The sequence below is a fragment of the Somniosus microcephalus genome, chromosome 2 (assembly GCF_052327205.1).
Source record: "Somniosus microcephalus isolate GS21.2 chromosome 2, FLI_Smic_1.0, whole genome shotgun sequence".
In the NCBI taxonomy this organism is placed as follows: domain Eukaryota; kingdom Metazoa; phylum Chordata; class Chondrichthyes; order Squaliformes; family Somniosidae; genus Somniosus; species Somniosus microcephalus.
In genome coordinates, this window is record NC_140988.1 from 79,098,682 (window position 1) to 79,116,452 (window position 17,771).

Sequence of the window (17,771 nt, forward strand, 5' to 3'; positions counted from 1 at the left end):
ACGCTGCCCAATTGCGTTCTGTCATGGCAGATTTTACGTTCAGTGATATGCAGATGCGTTTGGGCGGAAACTCGAGGAAAAATAACATTTCCCAAAACAGGTGAAATTTTGGGTACAATTTGCGCCCGGATCGCCAATTTGCGTCCAAAGCAGAGACTCTACCCTCTGATTCTTGGCATTCGAATAAAAAGTGAAGTTTACAGTCTTGAGGTTGGATGAAGCAATCTGAAATTGCTACATCATTGTTGTTTCGCATAGATCCACAAGCATGTATTATCCAAGTTGACATAGTAACAAATCTTCCAAAGATAAATGCAATGTCTGAATTAATAATAAAAAGCTGACTCAATTTTGATCACTAATTTTGCAAAGGGGTCCTTCAACAGACGTTAGGCCCTTCATTAACATATTCAAGGTGCTTAACGCTTGTTTTAGAAGTCTGCCTAGGACACCTAAAAAACGTGCCCCATGAATTTAAAGGTGGACCAATGCCTGCATAGATTGGACGCAGGCCACCCCACTATTGAATTGCTGTGCTTTATGCCCGTAAAATGTCTGAAGTTTCTACCCATGAGTTCCTCAAAAGACAAAAGAAGAACCGGAGATGACCACGGGTATGTTTGCCTATCTGATGACATTTTCTCTGAAATTAATGTGGGTGAATTAATGTTGGCAGGCAAAGGGGCACCAAGACGCAGCAGCAGAAAGGAGAGACAAGGTGCATAGAAAACTAAGAGTGACAACAGCAACAGAACAAAGAATAGTGTAGAAAGAGCAGGAATTAGATGGAGGAAAAAAAGTTACAAATAAGTTTGGCGAGCTACAGGCGCAAGTTGCCACATGGGGTTATGATATAGTGACTATAATGGACACCTGGCTTAAACATGGGCAGCAATGAGAATTGAACATTCCTGGCTACAATGTATTCAGGAGGGATAGGAAAGGAAAAAAGACAGAAGGTGGGGTGGCAGTATTGATCAAGGATAATATTACAGTTCTACAGAGAGACAATGTACTAGAGGGTTCAAAGACAATCTATTTGGTTAGAGTTAAGGAGCAGAAACAGCTGTTACATTGCTGGACATTTTTATAGACCCCCCCAAATAGTGAGAAGGAGATAGAAGAGCAAATCTGTAGGCAAATTCCAGAGAAATGTAAAAATAATAGTAGGGGACTTCAATTACCCTAATATAGACTGGGGGGAACCAGAGTAAAGGACAAAGAGGGTGAAGAATTTCTAAAATGTGTACCGGAGAACTTCCTTAATCAGTATGTTTCTAGACAATGAGGAAGGAAACCATGCTGGGTCTAGTTCTGGGGATTGAAGTAGGGCAAGTGGAGTGTGTTTCATTGGGAGAACATCTGGTTAATAGTGATCATAATATAAAATAACAACAGAAAATGCTGGAAATACTCAGCAGGCCAGGCAGCATCCGTGGAGAGAGAAACAGAGTTAACATTTCAGGTCTGGGGGGTCGCAGACCTGAAACGTTAACTCTGTTTCTCTCTCCACGGAAGCTGCCTGGCCTGCTGAGTATTTCCAGCATTTTCTGTTGTTATTTCAGATTTCCAGCATCTGCAGTATTTTGCTATTGTTTTAGTGATCATAATATAATTAGATTTAAAATAGGTATGGAACGGGACAAAGAAAAATCCAAGATGAAAATACCCAGATGGAAGAGAGCCAATTTCAGTGATTTGAGAAGGGATCTAGCACAGATGGACTGGAAACAATGATTGGCCAGGAAAACAGTAAATGAGCAATGGCAAGCCTTCAAAGCGGAGATAGTTAAGGTACAAACCAAGCATATTCCCATAAGGAAGAAAGATGGGGCAGCCAAAGCTCAAGCTCCCTGGATCGCAAAGGAAATAGAGGTTAAAATAAAACAGAAAAAGGAGGTTGCTGACAAATGTCAGGTACAGAATACAATCAAAAACCAGGCAGAATACAAAAAGAGAGAACTTCTGCAGTGCATCTTGTAGATGGTACACACGGCAGCCATGATGCGCTGGTGGTGGAGGGAGTGAATGTTTAAGGTGATGGATTGGTTGCCAATCAAGCTGGCTACTTTTTTCTGGATGGTGTCAAGCTTCTTGAGTCTTGTTGGAGCTGCACTCATCCAGGCAAGTGGAGAGTGTTCCATCACACTCCTGACTTGTGCCTTGTAGATGGTGAAGAGGCTTTGGGGAGTCAGGAGGTGAGTCATTCACCACAGAATACCCAGCCTCTGACCTGCACTTGTAGCCACGGTATTTATGTGGCTGGTTCAGTTAGTTTCTGGTCAATGGTGAACCCCCCAGGATGTTGATGGTGGGGGATTCGGCGATGATAATGCGGTTGAATGTCGGGGGGAGGCGGTTAGACTCTCTCTTGTTGGAGATAGTCATTGCCTGGCACTTGTGTTGCACAAATACTGGAGTATTATGTACAATTCTGGGCACCACACTTCAGATAAGATGTAAAGGCCTTGGAGAGGGTACACAGGAGATTCACTAGAATGGTGCCAGGGTAAAGGGACTTCAGTTATGTGGAGAGACTAGAGAAACTTGGGTTGTTCTCCTTAGAGCAGGGAGACATAATAGAGGTGTTCAAAATCATGAGGGGTTTTGATAAAGCAAGTAGGGAGAAATTGTTTCCTTTGGCAGGCGGGTCGGTAACCAGAGGTCATAGATTTAAAATAATTGGCAAAAGAACTAGAGGAGAAATGAGGAAATTCTTTTCCACACAGAGGGTTGTTACAATCTGGAATGTACTACCTGAAAGGGTGGAGGAAGCAGATTCCATAGGAACTTTCAAAAGGCAATTGGACACATACTTGAAGAGGGCTAATTTGCATGGTTAACTCGAGGTGGGTGTTGAGCAGACGGAGGTCAAGGCAAATTGTAAATTGTCTGGCCCTCATCAGCGTGAGACCCAGGAGATTTTGACTCATAGGCCTTATCTGCATATGCCCAGTCAGTCTCCTACCCAAAGCCGGCTGGAAATGGTAGTTGGCTGACGAGCGGGAGCAGGATGTCGGGTGGCAGGAAGTCACCGCCAGTGACCCAAAGGAATGGGCCCCGGTACTCGAGTAAGTGATTGGGAGGGGGTTCAGGAGGGTCTCACGGTCACAGTAAGGGGAAAGCCCGGGACAGGGAGCCCTAACCTTTCCTTGTGGGGCCCTGAGGAGGCCTCCTGTTCATCTTGGCCCCACAGTGAAAGTAAAAAAAGATTCACTTACCTTTTTGGGACTCTTCTGGCCCCAGCTCCTCTTCCCACTGGGTTGGCCTGGCTGGGATGACACAATGGTTTCCACCTGCAGAACTCTGGTTAAAATTGCAGTCGAGCCCCAATGATATCATCGGAGCCCGATCTGCATATTGAAAGAAGGACTCTGCTTACTTCCAGCGTGTATCCCGCTTGCCTGCTCAGAAGGGCAAAAGAAAGAAAAAGATAGAAAGACTTGCATTCGTATAGCGCCTTTCATGGCCTCAGAATGTTTTAAAGCGCTTTACAGACAATGAAGTACTTTTGAAGTGTAATCACTGTTATAATGTATGTTAAGATCGGAACCCACAGGAAGACAGGGGAATCAGTGCGGGTAAGTTCCACGGGCTATTTTAACTGCCCCCCCCCCCCACCCAGTTTCTGCCGGATGGGCTGGGTTAAAAAAGGCCCCGAAGCAACTGATTACAAAAATCTCCAAAACCACTGTTACAGTATTTTGACACAAGAAAAATATCCACACTACAAGCTGATACATTATAGGTAGGTGCAGTGATTCCCCCCAACATGATAAACCTATGGTTTATACCTCTCCCACACTGACTAAAGCATAAAATAATTAGCACAAATAGAGATGTTAGGGTAGAAATTGTGCAACATAAATTGTGGAGGTGGATACCAAGTCCACCAAGTTTCCATATTTTTGAAAATGGGCAGCAAATTTCACTCGAGGTGGAGAGTGGGCACGTCTGTCTACCCTCCTTACAGCCCAACAGCAATTTGGGGGCTAACATGGAAATTCTGTCATTGTACTGACCTAAGGCCCATCAGAACCTGCATCTGCTGAGAGTAGGTGGCTTGCATTCTGGGACTAATGGTGACCCTAAAGGTGCCGTTGGAAATAGCAAATGATTTTAGAGAGATTAATTGCCATTGCATTTGTGACCATATTTAATGGAGAAAACAGCAAAAAAAACATTGGCACCTTTGAACTCTTCGCCACACCAGACTCTGGCTCCCCTTCTCAAAATGGCAGAATGCCACTCCAAGATTCCACTGGCTCCATGGGTTGGGTTCCCTTGTTGCACTATTAGAGGCACAAATGCCCACCAACATTATTTTAAAAACCCCAGGGTTCGACCTTCAACTTCTGTTCAAAGTGGACACGCAGTCAGCCAAAGCCGGCATCGGAAAAACCATTTTCAGGTTTAGGCCAGAGTTAAATGGCACTAACGAGCTGCGTGCAACCCGCTACAGCTCAATGGTTGTGGGAGTACGAGAAACCGCCTGAGCCAGCCGGCAGGTTGGGTCGGCGGGGGGGGGGCGGTGAGGTGATCCCAGGGGGAGCGGAGTTTGTTTCTTGGCCCCACAAAATGAAATTTCAAATCAACAACTTCCTCAGCCGTTTTTTGAGTCACTGCCACTGAGCCAAGGCTAACCCCTAAAGGGTTCCCTGCCCAATTTCCCACTCCTCCCCATTACTGCCGTTAAACTGGAGGAAAAAGTCAAGAAAACTCCTACCTCCTGTGTTAATGACACGTGGATCAGAGTGTGTGGACTATTGAAACCTGAAACCATACAAATCCCACATCCTAATGCTCTAAACACATGGGGGATGAATTACCACAGGGGTTCTCCCGATCATTCAACGTAACTTAATTTATGCCATGTTTCCAGGGTTTCTGCAGCTCTCACGCTTATGTTACAACAGACAATCGGGAGAACCCTGTGGAAATTTATCCCACTGGGTAGGGAGCGGAGGGGTGCTGGAAAACAGTCGGGAAACCCAGGAGAACGGGTTTCCCGCAGGTCCTGTCGAATTTAACGGCAGGGCCTGATTAGTATTTGGAATCAGTGTTTCCTGCCCGCAGCCAGCCAGATGGTTTGGCTGCCCCCTCCACCCCCGTCCCACCTCCGGTAAAACCGGAACCACCCACCCGAACCCAACCCACCCGTTTTATTGGGTTTGCCTGTGTCTCATTATACCATTAGTGACTTACAACCTTTAAAGTAAGAATGACATTAACGACCAAGTGTTTATATTAAATGGAATGTTTTTCTTATCATGTTTGCAGTTGCTTTGAATGTCTTGGAGCTTCATAGAGCACGCACTGGATGTTCTCCTGGATACTTTCCTTGCGGAAACATTTCAAAATGTTTGCCTCAATTTCTCCACTGCAACAGTGTGGATGACTGTGGGAATGCAGCTGATGAAGAAAACTGTTGTATGTATAAAATTAACTAAATTTTCCTGTAAATACAAAGAGAAGACGCTGCTCTGCGATGACCAGCTTTAGTTGCATATAAAATGATTAAGTTATATCCTTCATTGTATTCATCATCAGATATATTGTCCTTTCAAATTGACCCAGAAATTATTTCAGAAATGAAGGTGCAGAAATAGTCCACTTTAATGCTCCCTCTGTTGTAACGCTGACCTTTGTTCACACCCATTCACTTGAATCATATTTTAATTCTGGTCAGGCCACTTTCTCTTGCATATGACCAGACCCATATACGTTTTTATACAAAGTCAGATCTACACACACATCACTCTGACATATATGTCTACTGAGGGTCAGTAACCCCCTAGCTCAGTTAGTACCAATAAGGTGGCTGAAATCACCTCAAACCATGTTGCTCACTTGACCAAATGCTCCAATATCTGAATACTTGGCCGTGAATATAGAACATTTTTCTCACATGTGCTTGGCCATAAATAATCACCTGGGTGGAGTACATAAAGGAAAATGGGGCAAGAGGATTTAAATTAATAGATGGCAAATGAGGTGGGCACAGTTACAGGTGTGCAATTCTTCTCAACTGGTATTCCTTTATTGCACTTATGCATGCCCAAGTGCAACAGAGGAAAATCTGCCAAATTTATTTGAAATTTTGCCTGGGTACATTCATTTTTACGTGTATAATTTACTCTCTAGTTTTTCTCGTCTTCACCCTTTATTTTCCTCTGATAAGCTTTTAGTACTTATACATTCAGATTGTTGTTGCAGCTCTCAATAAGCAAAATTATTACTGTAAGAAGGTGCACATTTTTAAAAAGCATTGTCCGCAGGAAGAAGTGTTTGGCAACCTGTTTTTGGTTTAGGCAGAGTGAAGAGGCAGAAGAGACCAAATAAAATATCTCCCACTTTATCATGCAGATGGCATTCCTTTAAAATCATAATTGGCCCAGAAATTCGGGTCTCCACGGGTAAGTACGCACGGGGTACTCATCCATAGGCCCAATGGATGTGCCGGTTTCCTGCATGCACTGCGCATGCGCGGGAAACCAGCACTTCCGTTCCCCTGAAAGGAGGGGTTCAGAGGTCGAACGCGTGCACAGTAGAGGCTGCGCGTGCGCATCGAACTTCGTTTTTTTTTACAGGTTTTCCCGGGAAGGTAAGTCTGGAGAAGTTAGAAATGTAAAAAGCAGGCGTAAGGCCTGCTTTTTACAAGGTAAGTGATGAATTAATTAAAATTAAAACATTTTTTCCACAGGTTTATTATTTTTAAATACTTTAAAGCAAGGTAAGTTTATTTTTAGCCCTGTTAGAAAATAAAAAAAATTTCAAAAATTTAAATTATTGTTTAAAATAGTTATTTCGTGTAATTTATAGTTTATTTAAAAAATGTGATTTTTAAAAAATTTATTTGAAGATTTAGTGCTATTTTGGGGCCGTAGTATTTATAAGTCTTGACAGCACTTCCTGTCAGACTTATGAATAGAGCATTCCCTGCTCCGATTGGCTCCCCATGGCCCACGTGATCCCAGGGGACGCATCAAACTAACTGCACCCCTGGGATACGCAAGCACTGCGCGCCTGCAGCTGGACCAGGCCCAGGATCGGAATTCCACGGGGGCCCACAGCTCAACGGCCGGCACGCAAGGTAAGTGCAGATCGGGGGCTTACACCCGCGGGAAGCCCCCGACCCGAATTTCTGGGCCAATACACATGATTCTCCCTACACATGAATAATCAGAGAATTATTCTTTGTTAGCTCTGTCTAGTGTTTCTTAATCTAAAGTCCATTGAATGGTTTCTACTCTCTCCCATCCAAAAGTCAAACTGTGTGGAACTTTCATCTGAGCAACAAAATCCACTGATAAAAAACTTTAAAAGTATATTTGTGCACTAGTGGTGTTCCGCAGGGGTCAGTGCTGGGTCCCCAACTCTTTACAATCTATATTAACAATTTGGAGGAGGGGACCGAGTGTAACATATCAAAGTTTGCAGATGATACAAAGATGGGAGGGAAAGTAGTGAGTGAGGAGGACATAAAAAACCTGCAAAGTGACATAGACAGGCTAAGTAAGTGGGCAGAGATTTGGCAGATGGAATACAATACTGGAAAGTGTGAGGTTATGCACTTTGGCAGGAAAAATCGTAGAGCAAGTTATTATCTTAATGGCAAGAAACTGGAAAGTACTGTAGTACAAAGGGATCTGGGGGTCCTGGTGCACGAAACTCAAAAAGTTAGTATGCAGGTGCAGGAAGTGATCAAGAAGGCCAATGGAATGTTGGCTTTTATTGCTAGGGGGATAGAATATAAAAACAGGGAGGTATTGCTGCAGTTATACAAGGTATTGGTGAGACCGCACCTGGAATACTGCATACAGTTTTGGTGTCCATACTTAAGAAAAGACATACTTGCTCTCGAGTCAGTACAAAGAAGGTTCACTCGGTTAATCCCGGGAATGAGGGGGTGGTCATATGAGGAGAGGTTGAGTAGATTGGGACTCTACTGATTGGAGTTCAGAAGAATGAGAGGCGATCTTATTGAAACATATAAGATTGTGAAGGGGCTTGATCGGGTGGATGCGGCGAGGATGTTCCCAATGATGGGTGAAACTAGAACTAGGGGGCATAATCTTAAAATAAGGGGCTTCTCTTTCAAAACTGAGATGAGGAGAAACTTCTTCACTCAGAGGGTGGTAGGTTTGTGGAATTTGCTGCCCCAGAAAGCTGTGGAAGCTACATCATTAAATGAATTTAAAACAGAAATAGATAGTTTCCTAGAAGTAAAGGGAATTAAGGGTTACGGGGAGCGGGCAGGAAATTGGACATGAGTCTAGGTTCGGAATGGTCATGGCCCTTTGGGTAGTGGAGCGGGCCCAGGGGCCGTGTAGCCTGGTTCTGTTCCTACTTCTTGTGTTCTAATTCTGTGTTAGATTTCAGGAGATGGTTTTATTCCTGTTCCTGGCTGGGGTGGAGATCGCCTTTACAGAAGGTAAGTACTGTAGAAAGTATAGGGACAGAGTGATCTCCTGGAAGAGTTTCGATCGCCTAGATGGGTCGGAGAGGAATTTCCCAGATTTTTTCTCCCAAATTGGCCATTGGGTTTTTTAGCTGGTTTTTCGCCTCTCCCGGGAGATCACATGGGTTCGGGTGGGATGGAGAGTGATAGAAGATTTGAGGTTAGGATCAGATCAGCCATGATCTTATTGAATGGTGGAGCAGGCTCGAGGGGCCGGTTGGCCTACTCCTGCTCCTATTTCTTATGTTCTTATGTTCTTATGTTCCAGAGTGGCCAATCCAATCTGGCGAGAATACAGGCTAATGAGGCATCTTTTGCCTTGTCCGCTGAGAACACACATGCAACACATGCTCAAATTTAAAATATGACTTCCCAGCAAGTAAGACTCCCTACTGGGAGAGCAAAGTTCAAAAATTGTACAGCTCGATGAGAGAACCATATTTCCAACTATTTAGTTCTTTGATTCAAGTATCACTCACTATGGCCCAGTAATTCCGGGCACAACGCGTGAGTAAGGACGGGGTACTCACGCGTGTGCCCGGAGGAATTGCCAGTTTTCAGCATGCACAACGCATGTGCTGAAAACCGGCATTTCCTGTCCTCTGACCCAAGGGGTTAAGAGGCAGTACGCGTGCGACTGCACAGGCAGCGCGTGCGCAGTGAAATTCCTTTTTTTTTTTCACAGTTGCCCGAGTGTAAAGGCCTCCGGTCTTTACGCGTGGTAAAACCAGACGTAAGTATTTAGTTTTACAGGTAAGTGGGCTTTTAGTACAATGTAGAAATTTTTTTTCCACAGGTTTGTTATTTTTAAAGAATTTACAGTAAGGTAAGTTTAGTTTTAGACCCTATTTTTTAAAAATTTATTTTTTACAAAAAATTGATTAATTGTTTAAAACATTTTTTAAAACTTATTTATAGTTAATATAATCAGTGGGATGTTTTTTAAAATTTTATTTAAAGTTAAAGTAGTGTTTTGGCAGCCCATACTTTTCATGAGTTTGACAGCTCTTACTGTCAAACGCATGAATGAGTTTCCCTTCCCCTGATTGGCTGCACAGTGCTCACCTGATCCCAGCCGGCACATCGCACTAACTACGCCGCTGGATCAGGTAAGCACATCGCGCCGACATCTGAACCGGGCCTGTGACAGGAAATGCGAGCAGGCCCGGGCTTCAGATGTCGGCGCGCAGGGTGAGTGCAGATTGGGGGCTTGCACGCGCGGCAAGCTCCCGATCCTAATTTCAGGGCCTATATCTCTTTCTGTCTCTCTCTCTCTCTCTCTCTCTCTTCGTCTCAATAAAGTACATATTTATTACACCATGTATTTAGAATACTCTGTGTGAGAAATTTGGATAATGCTGGTAATCGAGTCAGCCCGCTGGTAAGTCCTGGGGCATGGGGGGAGGCGAATAGGAAGGGGATGCAGGGAGTCTGGGCCAGCAGCAGCCTGCAATATTTCTTTGGAGAACTCCTGCTGCTTCTGACTCCATAGAAATGAAAGAATAACAATGTTATTTACCTTTTTGAGGACGGCCTCCAGTGGTCCCGTTTAGGGCCACTGGTAAGGCCACTGAAGACCTGGAAAAACTGAGCAGAACATGCTCCACCCAGTCGATGGCAAAATTGGAGTGGATCCTAATAAAGGCATTAGGACCCTGATTTGCATATTCAAGGCACCTCACACTTGTTTCCTCGGGGAACCCTGGACACTTGGAAGTTGCCTAGTTCCAATTTGGCAGCTAACGCACTTCCGGGGAAGATCGCAACCTGAAATTGGTATCTCCGACGCAAATGTTTTGCCCAAGAAACGAACGCGATGGTGACCAATTTCTCCCCCTCTGTGTCACTTCGACCACTTAACTCTCACAAGGATCTTGGAAGGTTCTGCTGGTAAGAACATAAGAAATAGGAGCAGGAGTAAGCCATTAGGCCCTTCAAGCCTGCTCCGCCATTCAATGAGATCATGGCTGATCTTCTGCCTCAACTCCATTCACCGGCCCTATCACCATATCCCTTGATGCCTTTACTAGTCAGAAATCTATAGACTTCTGTTCTGAATATACCCAATGACTGAGCCTCCACAGCCCACTGGGGTAGAGAATTCCAAAGATTCACCACTCTGTGTGAAGAGATTTCTTCTCATCTCAGTCCTGAATAGCCTACCCTTTATCCTGAGGTTGTGGCCCCTGGTTCTAGACTCCCCAGCCAAGGGAAACATTCTCCCAGCATCCACCCTATCAAGCCCTGTAATAATTTTGTATGCTTCAATGAGATCCCCTCTCATTCTTCTGAATTCAAGAGCCCAGTTTACTCAATCTCTTCTCATACGACAGTCCTGCCATCCCAGGAATCAATCTAGTGAACCTTGGTTGCACTCTCTCTATGGCAAGTATATCCTTCCTTAGGTAAGGAGACCAAAATTGTACACAGTACTCCAGGTGTGGTCTCACCAAGGCCCTATATAATTGGAGTAAGACTTCTTTACTCCTGCACTCAAATCCTCTTATAATGGCTTGCTGCACCTGCACATTCACTTTGAGTGATTCATGTACAAGGACACCCAGGTCCCTTTGAGCATCTGCATTCCCCAATCTGTCACCATTTAGGAAATACTCTGCCTTTCTGTTTTTTCTACCAAAGTGAATAACTTCACATTTATCCACATTATATTCCATCTGCCGTGTTCTCGCCCACTCACTGAGCCTGTTGAGATCCCTTTGAAGCCTCTTCACTTCCTCTTCACAACTGACACTGCCACCTAGCTTTGTATCATCAGCAAATTTGGAAATGTTACATTTAATCCCCTCATCCAGATCATTGATATAGATTGTGAATAGCTGGGGCCCAAGCACCGATCCTTGCGGTACCCCACTAGTCACAGCCTGCCATTCTGAAAAAGATCCGTTTATCCCTACTCTTTGTTTTCTGTCTGTTAACCAATTCTCAATCCATGCTAGTATATTACCCCCAATTCCACGTGCTCTCATTTTGTTCACCAACCTCTTGTGTGGGACCTTATCGAAGGCCTTCTGAAAATCCAGATACACCACATCTACTGGTTCCCCTTTGTCTACTCCACTAGTTACATCCTCAAAGAACTCCAATAGGTTTGTCAAACAGGGTTTCCCTTTCATAAATCCATGTTGACTCTGCTCAATCTTACTATTTGTTTCTAAGTGCCCAGTTATTGCATCCTTTATAATAGATTCCAGCATTTTCCCAACTACTGATGTGAGGCTAACAGGTCTTTAGTTCCCCGTTTTCTCTCTCCCTCCTTTCTTAAATGGCGGGGTTACATTTGCTATCCTCCAATCTGCAGGAACCATTCAAGAATCTATAGAATTTTGGAAGATGACAACCAATGCATCCGCTATCCCCAATGGCCACTTCTTTCAAAACCCTAGGATGTAGGTCATCCGGTCCTTGGGATTTATCGACTTTTAGTCCTGTTAATTTTGCTAGTACTGTTTTTTTACTAATAATAATTTTTTTAAGTTCCTCATTCTCGCCACACCCTTGGTTTTCTTGTATTTCTGGGAGGTTTTTTGTGGCTTCCTCTGTGAAGGCAGAAACAAAGTATTTATTTACTTTCTATGCCATTTCCTCATTCCCCATTATAAATTCTCCCATCTCTGACTGTAAAGGACCTACATTACCTTCGCCAGTCTTTTCCTTTTCACATACCTATAGAAGCTTTTACAATCCGGTGAGCAGCTGAGGGGGTAAATATCCTCGGGGCTTCTCCTGCTGCGCCACTGTAACTTCAGTGGAAACTCCAGTTATGTCTGAAGTTATAGTGGTGCAGCAGGTAAAGCCCCGAGGAAATTCGCCCCCATACTGACCTGACGGGTTCTAGGTTCAGTGCTAGGAATATACTGATTTAGCTGATCTCAGCAAGGTTGGTGGTAGGAGCATTATAATTAGCCCCAGAATCTAATTTTTTGCCTAGAAGTTCTGAGCCATGCAACTGAACTGTTTGGCATGTCCAATACACCAGAAGCTTGATCTACATTAGAAATTTACTCTCATTGAATAAACGTTAGAAAGACTAAAGGGTCCTTAGCCTCTTCTGAGCTTTTGTCCAGAAGGACTGTGTCTAAATTGAAGTGGGCATCCGCAAGTTCCCTATGTATTAATATGAATCAACAACTGTGGCAGATGCCACTTGTATTTTCCAATCAATATCTTTTGAAATCCCTTCTAGAGCCATGTAAAGTCGTAATACCTTGCGTTGTTGCTCACGCCACCATCTGCTGTACAACCACCTTGACAGAGAAGAGCTTATCAGGAAATCTCAACATGGCTCTGGAAAAGGTCACATCTTCCCAAACTGGTTGAATTTTTTGAGGAATTTACTAGGTTGGTGGATGAAGGTACCCGGTTGACATTGTGTATCTTCATTTTCAAAAAGCCTTTGATAAGGTGTCAAAAATAGGCTACTTAATAAGGTTGGATTCTGTGGAATTAGCAGGCAAAACTTGGAGTGGATAAGGAGTTTGTCACATTCTCATAGACAAAAGGTAATGGTTCTGCTTGGAGACCTGTTACTAGTGGAATCCTGCAGAGATCAGTGTTCAGGACATTGCTCCTCTCTGTCTTTATCAGTGATCTGGATGAATGCATTAGGAGAACTGTCTGCAAGTTCACGGATGATCCAAAGATATATGCGGTGTAGGGACCTTAGAAAAGAAAAATAGATTAGAAGTTGATCTAGATGCGATGAGGGAATGGCCCCATGTCTAGCAGATGTCATTTAATATGTGGTGTTATGCACGTGTGTAGAGGCAACATTAAGCATGTACACACTATGTAGGGCTGTGTGTTCAAGGCTACTGTGTGGAAGAAGGATCTAGGGGGGAAAAATTCAGTATCGCCCCATATGGGGCGCCATTATTGGCGGGGCGCCATTATTGGCGGTGCGCAAAGTTTAGCGCCTGGCACTAATTATCGCCTCCGAATGCAAACTTGGCTTTTATCGCCCCTGGAGGGGATTGGGGTGTTAAATCAGGCGCTACACACCTCTCTTAAGGCGCGAAGGCCGAGGAGCGAGGCGCTACCTCGGAGGGTGGGCGCAGCGCAGGTGCTGTCAGTTAGCGATGGAACACAGACACACTGGTGCCGGTCAGTTCTTAAAGGGGAGGGTCGATCTTGCTCTGCAGCCACACCCTGCTCTTTGGAGCCTTGAATCTTGGCCTGTGCAGGCCTGTGGCTAAATCTAGCAGCCAAACACTATGGAGAGGGCCAGGGAGCGAGCACAGCGCTTCTGCGAGTGGGCCTTGGAGGCTCTGGTTGGCGCGGTGGAGCGCAGAAGATCCATTCTGTACCCAGAGAGTGGCAGGAGGCCTTTGCCACGCGAGTACAGAAGAGTGTGCAGGGAGGTGGCTCAGAGAGCCTCCTCAAGCAGCATGGTGCCTAGGACCCATCTCCAATATAGGAAAAAGTTCAACGACCTCACTCGGGTTGTCAGGATGACTGCCTTTTGTTCAAAACCCCTCCATCTCAACCTCACTTTATGGCCAGAGGGTCTTAAAAGCCCCAATGCCCAACACTCATCCAACACCTATGGCCCTTTCATCAAACACACACGCACATTCCACACTTTGCATACAGTAAGGGCTATTCAACTATGGGAGGCATTTCAGGCAAGACCATGGCTGCATACAGTAAGGGCTATTCAACTATGGCAGGCATTTCAGGCAAGACCATGGCTGCATACAGTAAGGGTTGTTCAACCATGGGAGGCATTTCAGGCAAGACCATGGCTGCATATTTACTCAGACGCCATCCTTTCTCTTGCAAGCCAAGCTGTCTCATAATAGAAGACAGCAGCAATGGATCGGTGGAGGGCGGCCTCAGCTGCAACCCCTCAGCGATCTTGAGGAGTGCGTCCACAGGATTGTGGCAAGCCGGGTGATTGGTCCCGTCGCCACTGGAGAGACCGACCCCGTTCTGGCCAGCAATGGTAAGGGCATCACCTTTTTGTCCTCTCTCCTTCCACTTGCTCCTCACAACAGCAGCCTTTGACACTTTCAATCCAAAACACTAAATCGCTGCACTCATGCCTCCCTTGCTGCCAACCTGTCCTCACGCTAAAGCCACTCTTGTACCGCCCTGCTTTCAGATGGTGATTCACCAGGTGAGGAGACGGGCCCTCAAGCTGCCAGTGGGAGTGAAGCTGAAGGGGAGGAGGAAGAGGAAGCCAGAGCATCAGCGCCATGCTCTACCGAGGCAGCCCATGCCCACATTGGGAACACGCCTTCCTTGGAGGGGAGCAGGGGGGAATGGTCTGATGAGGGTGAAGCTCCAGGACCCAGCAGGCTGCAGCAACGCGATGGGGGTAGGGAAGCTCGGGGGCCTTCTCCCCGGAGGGAGAGTATGGCTTCGAGTCCTGCTGCACTGGACGCAGAGGAGGTGCGGGTCCTCGCTGAAATGAGCGCCCAGGCGGAGCACAGGCACACTGAGCTCATGGCTGCAGTGGCAAGGGTGCCTGAATCCATTGAATCACTGGCAAGGAGTGTGGAGCACTTTGCTGTAGCACAGGCGGCTGCCACGCAAATGCTTAGTGCTGCAATGCAGTCAGTGGCTGGTCTCATGCAGACGCAGATTGAGGCCACGCGAGCACTGACTGCTGCCACCCTCGCTGAATCGGGCACATTTCCCGGGCTCTCACCGCGCCGCAGCAGGCCAGCAATCTGTGCTCCATCAGTTTGCTCCGGATGCTGAAGTGCGGCCCCGTGGGAGTGCCAGTGTGTCGGTCGAGCAGGGAGTTGCTGTCCTCTCTCAAGATGACAGCATTCCTGCTGCCACCACTGGCACTTCCCCACTGCAGTTGCCACCACCTGTAGGACAGACTGCTGCCGCCCATGCAGAGTTGGGGCAGTCAGCAGCCGAGCCCTCCAGGCCCAGAGCTGGTCCAGGCCGTCCCTCAAGGGCATCTGCAATCTCAGTTTGTGACAATCAGCAGCCTTCCCCCAGCCTTGCTCCAGCCACTGGGGTCCCATTATGGAGGAGCTGCAGGGTGGGAAGGGGGGAATTTCACATGGGAAGGAGATCACCCTCAAAGGGCAAAAAGTAGGAGGTATGACAAAATGTTTTTCATTGTTTTATTGAAGGCCGAGGTTCGTGGTCAAATTTTTGTAACTGTTTTGGACATTGTCTCCAGGTTGTGAGAGCCAGTTACGTGAATGACTGCTTTTTTTTGTGTTTCTTTTTATTACTTTGTCATGCGGAAATGAGACACACAGAGTTTGTGAAATAAAGAAGTGTCTGTATTCAAAATGTACATGTTTGGTCTTTGCAATCATTGTTGCCTTGACCGGCTTAGGGATTGCGGGACGGTTTCATTCAGGTTGTTTGAATGGCATAAGTCATTTCCTCAGAGGGGGCCTAGAAACGACTTGCTATGAGCCTTTGACGGACGGCCCTTCCACTTTGTACATTGTGTGCCTCCCTCCCGCCTTGGTGCTGCTGATGATCATCCTCCTCATCTTCCTTCTCCTCTTCCTCCTCCTCCTCTGCTGGTGCTCCAAGGCCTGGTGGCATTGGCTGGGTCCTGAGGATTGCAAGGTTATGCAGCATGCAGCACACAACAACGAAGTGGGAGACTCGCTCAGGCGAGCACTGAAGGGCTCTTCCAGAATGGTCCAGACAGCGGAACCGTTGCTTGAGCACGCCAATTGTGTGCTCGACGATGTTCCTGGTAGCTTGATGGCTCTTGTTGTATCATAGCTCAGCAGGGGTGCTGGGCGTACAGAGCGGTGTCATCAGCCAGGTGCACAGAGGATATCCCTTGTCCCCGAGAAGCCAACCTCCTGGGTGATGCGGTGCCTGGAAAAGGTCTGCCACAGAAGTCTGGTGCAGGATGAAGGCATCGTGGCTGCTGCCAGGAAAGTGGGCATTGACAGTGAGTATCAGCTGTCTGTGGTCACGGACCAACTGGACGTTTAAGGAATGGAAGCCCTTTCGGTTGCGGAAATCCTCAGCATTCTCTTGCGGTGCATGCAAAGCCACATGCGTGCAGTCAATGGTGCCCTGCACCACGGGGAAGCCCGCTATCATCGCAAAGCCCATTGCACGTTCTTGCTGCTTGTCTGGGCTCATGGGGAAAGAGATGTACTCTCATCTCCTTTTAAAGAGGGCATTTGTTACCTGATGGATGCAGTAATGCACCGCAAACTGGGAGATATTGGCAATGTCCCCAGTAGCTGATTGAAATGAGCCGGTGGCATAAAAGTTGAGAGCCACTGTTATCTTCACTGCCACTGACAGAGACGTCCTGCTCCTCAGTTGAGGCTGCAGATCTGGCTGAAGCAGGTGGCAGAGCTCAGTGACCACCTCCTTGCTGAAGCGCAGCCTTCGCAAACACTGCTCCTCAGACATATTAATGTAGGAGAACTGTTGACGAAAAACCCTGGGAGGGTAAGGTCTCCTGCACAGAGGCCTGTTGGCCCTCCTCCGTCTGGCCATGATTGCCACTCTCTCTCTGCGTCTCTGTGCCCTCTGAATGTGATGGAGAAGGACGACGTTCCCATCCATTGCAGCCCCCATAGTATCTAGGCAATCAGGAATCCATCGGAGAGTTGCAGGGGAGGCTGTGGAGAGCTGGGCCTGGCTCCCCAGTCGAGGTGTTCCAGCAAGTTGTGCTGGAAGCAGGTAGTGCACTGACCCTTCCGGACTGCGGCGGGCTCGGGCTCGATCGAGCGGCTCTGCAAAGGGGCCATGCAGCGTCATCGGGAGGAAAAGAGAGAGAGGGTGGAGCGCACAGGGCGCGGTCGGTGCTCAAGAACAGGGCAGCGTGGAGAGGATAGAACGCGGGGAAGGAAAAGTGAGATGCGCCGAAGCCGCGGGTCGCCGCCATTACCCTGTAGAACGCTAGAAGCAGCGTGGCAGCAAGGGGAAGAAGGAAAAGCGCGGGAGACGCCATTTTATTCCATTGGGGAAGAAGGAAAAGCGCGGGAGGCGCCATTTTATTACATTGGGGAAGAAAAAGCGCGGGAGGCGCCATTTTAAATCACCAAGATGCCGAAGAGTGGCAGTATCACTGCTTTCGACAACGAGGTAGAAGACTGGACCACGTATGTGGAAAGAATTGAAGTGTACTGCAATGCCAATGAGGTGGCCAATGGAAAGAAGGCGTCGGTATTATTAAATTTGATGGGCATGAGAACGTACGGCCTATTGCGGAATTTAATTACCCCAGCTAAACCAATGGAGAAAAGTTTTGAAGAGATTGTTAATATCTTACAGGAACACCTAAACCCTACACCGCTGCTGATAGCAGAAAGATTCAAGTTCCATAAAAGAAACCAGC

The 17,771-nt window shown here is 46.6% G+C and overlaps 1 protein-coding gene across 1 annotated transcript in view; it reads left to right on the forward strand.

The window, feature by feature from the left end:
* The first annotated feature begins 604 nt into the window (after positions 1 to 604).
* Positions 605 to 17,771, forward strand: part of rxfp1 (relaxin family peptide receptor 1) — a 182,136-nt gene continuing 164,969 nt past the window's right edge. The window contains exons 1-2 of the mRNA XM_085963923.1: positions 605 to 614; positions 5,281 to 5,430. Coding sequence (XP_085820049.1) covers positions 605 to 614; positions 5,281 to 5,430 — 160 coding nt within the window. The remainder of the gene's footprint in view (positions 615 to 5,280; positions 5,431 to 17,771) is intronic.